General features: G+C 31.1%; 1 protein-coding gene across 2 annotated transcripts in view; it reads right to left on the bottom strand.

The window, feature by feature from the left end:
- The window catches only part of OCIAD1 (OCIA domain containing 1), a 24,146-nt gene continuing 21,112 nt past the window's right edge, over positions 1-3,034 (bottom strand). For both annotated transcript variants that reach the window (XM_015597547.2, XM_015597546.2), the window contains exon 8: positions 1-614. Coding sequence is in view for 1 of the 2 variants with exons in the window: in XM_015597546.2 (XP_015453032.1) it covers positions 577-614 (38 nt within the window). In the remaining variant the exon portion in view is untranslated. The remainder of the gene's footprint in view (positions 615-3,034) is intronic.

The raw sequence follows: 3,034 nt of genomic DNA, 5'->3' as shown, positions 1-3,034 counted from the left end.
TTAAATATTCAGAGATGACTTTATTTCCTATCCCTACTAAATACCACTTATGATACTTAAAAATAGGTTGCAAATAAAGCCATGAAATTAATAAAGATGCATGTTCCTTTATATTTTATTTACCACAAACACGGAGAATACAGCAAACACTGGAGAAAGGCTTTTAAATAATTTTTTGATGTAAAGCTTAACATTTAAAATTATGCTTGCTCCCCCCCACCCACCCCAATTCAACATGCAGATATCATTTATTTTCATATATGTTGATTCTAGAGCATTACAATCTCAATAGTTTTATGAGTATCCTTGCCCTGTAACTTAAATTTCACAAACTGTGTACTATCATGGTATAATACCATCATTCATATAGTTCCCCAATGTGAATACATTTACACAAGAGTAACATTAAAATTTGTTTTTTAAACTTCATTTTAATAAGCCAAAACACAAAAACCCAGGTTTTAGTTTTGAATGTTTATGAAGACTGCTGCTGAGCTCAAAGCATGCAGATATTCATGACCACCTAGATGAAGCTGGACAGTGAAACTCCTTCAGTAGGTCCAAGGATGCAATTTTTCACTCATCCCAAGTATCTCCATATTTGTTTACTTTGACTACGAAAAAAGCACAAATGATTGATGATTCCAAATAGTAGTAAATAAAAGGCAGTATTTAAAGTTTGCTATTATGATGAAAAGTTATGTTTCTCTCTCATTTAAATAAATGCACGAGAGCCAAATTAAAAAAGGGGCTAGCTAGACACTAGACTTTAGTGAACTGGAGGTTGGACATAAATACTATTGTCAAGATCTTTACATAAACATCTGATCCTCTTAACAACCTTATAAAGTAAACACAACCTTCATTTTAAAAATGAGAAAACAGATTAGTAACTTGCCCAAGGTACAAGCCTAATAAAACAAGGAGAACTAAAATTTGAGCACAGATCTGTTCAAGTCCAAAGGCTGGGTGCCTTTAAAACTTTACCCTACCAACTAAGTAAATGTGGTATGAATTACAGCACATACAAAAAATCACCATGAAATTAAAAAACAATGTTTTAAAAACTGGTTTTGTTTTTCACAAAAAATATTAGTAATAGAAAGGGTCAGGTCGTCAGGTTATGGTTAATTCAATCTTCTCTGTCATGCAAGAAATAGTTTCCAATATCCCTCCATTTTACTTAAAATTATATTGTGAAACATGTTCTGTCTACTCTACTCTTTCAGCTTTTAGCCTCTTTTACATAGCCTTCACCTGTGACTTACAACTCTTCAGAAGACCCAAGTAGTCATAACAGTGTAAAGAAGCAGTTACTAGACCCCTTCCTCAAGACTCTTTCAGGTAGTCTATGAAGTCAAAATTATTTCACTGTTATACTAAGACATTATATACCCTTTCCCCTCATAGTCAGCCTTTTCTCTTTGCTTTCATTCTCTCATTAGTACAAGGTAGTTTTCTAGAACCTACATGACGTGTGGTGACATCATTGACCCGATAGCTAATGTTTTTAAAATAATGTGCTTATGTTTTTAAAATTTTTGTCTTAATTTCTAATTAGGTAAATATCACCCAACAAACTAAAGCTGAAGACTTTAAGTGATACTTCCTAACCCTGTAAACCTACACTGTAATGTCAAATTTTCTGTCTGGACTCTAGAACAGAACATTCTACAAAATCGTTGAAACTATTTCATAATAAAGCACAAAAAAAATAACTTTCTTTTTACATAGAAATTATTTCACATTACTGTGTCATATAACAGAACTTAAGACTGCTTACAGACAAAACAACAAATGTCAAAATCTAGCAAATGCCAAAGGTCTACCATATTTCCTTTTCTTACCCTTTATTACTATAGAATACCCATCGAAACACTCCATTTCTGATTTATCAGTGTATGGTACTATGCTGTGCAGACATGTAAAAGATTATAAAAATGAGAAAAATACTGCCTGCCCTCATGGAGCTTACAATCTACATCCTCAAATTAATTAGTAGAAGTACCAGTAAGTCAGAGTAATGGTCACTGAATGCATATGGTATACACTAATTTTTTTTTAATGACAAACAGTAACAAGTAATATTGAATACAAGTATTTTAAAGCTAGATTCTTCTACATCAATGACAGATATTATCCATTACTATGAAAACAATTCTAAATGAAGCAACCACTAACAATTCAAAATAAAATTGGCTCTAAAGAACGATCATAAGAAATACTAAGAATTTTTATGTATTTTTACATTATCTGTGTTGTGGTATATGACTCTCTCAAGAAGGTACCAAGGATCTATTCCTTTGATTTCTAAAGTAGTAAATAGAAAATCTTAAACAATGACTCATCCTCTAAAACTCCTTGAGAGGAATCATAAAATTCTGTATTAAAATAGCTACAAAACCCTATTCAAAATGCTCTCTTCCAATAGAGGTCAACTTCTGTGCCACAAAATTTACTTAGGGTAATGTATAGCTGTTCTAAAATGAGTTAAATTGTGATTTAAAAATTTATAATTACAGAGCAAAAGTATTATTAAAAAAGTCAAACTCCTCTTTGGGAAATTTCCTAAAAGCTGGTTTGTAAGGCATATAAACTCTATTTTAATTTCACAAACATATCAGAAAATCAATGTCATTACTCAATCATGATTCTATGGTTCTGCCCAAAGTGGCATTACTGGTTTAATGCAACAGATGCATCATTAAAAAAATATTGGTTCCCAATATTTCTTCTTATAAAACAGTCAAATTGGATGTTGATTTTTACACTGTATCACAAAACTAGTCTTACTATCTTAAGTCATACTATTTAGGCTTCACTATTTTTAACACAGTATGGCATTTAGAACTCCATAAACAGGAAGAACTGATAACTGTGAAATAGCTATTCTTATTTTAAAAAAATGTTATTTTAGTTAATTGCTTGTGGAATTAAATCGCATGTTAGTATAATTAATATTTTTAACTAATGCTGCAGTTTCCAATCCTAAAGAATAAAGTAATTAGACTAAACTATCATACCCTTTTTTGGG

The sequence above is a fragment of the Pteropus alecto genome, unplaced genomic scaffold, assembly GCF_000325575.1.
Source record: "Pteropus alecto unplaced genomic scaffold, ASM32557v1 scaffold57, whole genome shotgun sequence".
NCBI lineage: Eukaryota > Metazoa > Chordata > Mammalia > Chiroptera > Pteropodidae > Pteropus > Pteropus alecto.
The sequence above is the reverse complement of the archived record's forward strand: the minus strand, read 5'-3'. Positions and strand labels throughout refer to the sequence as shown.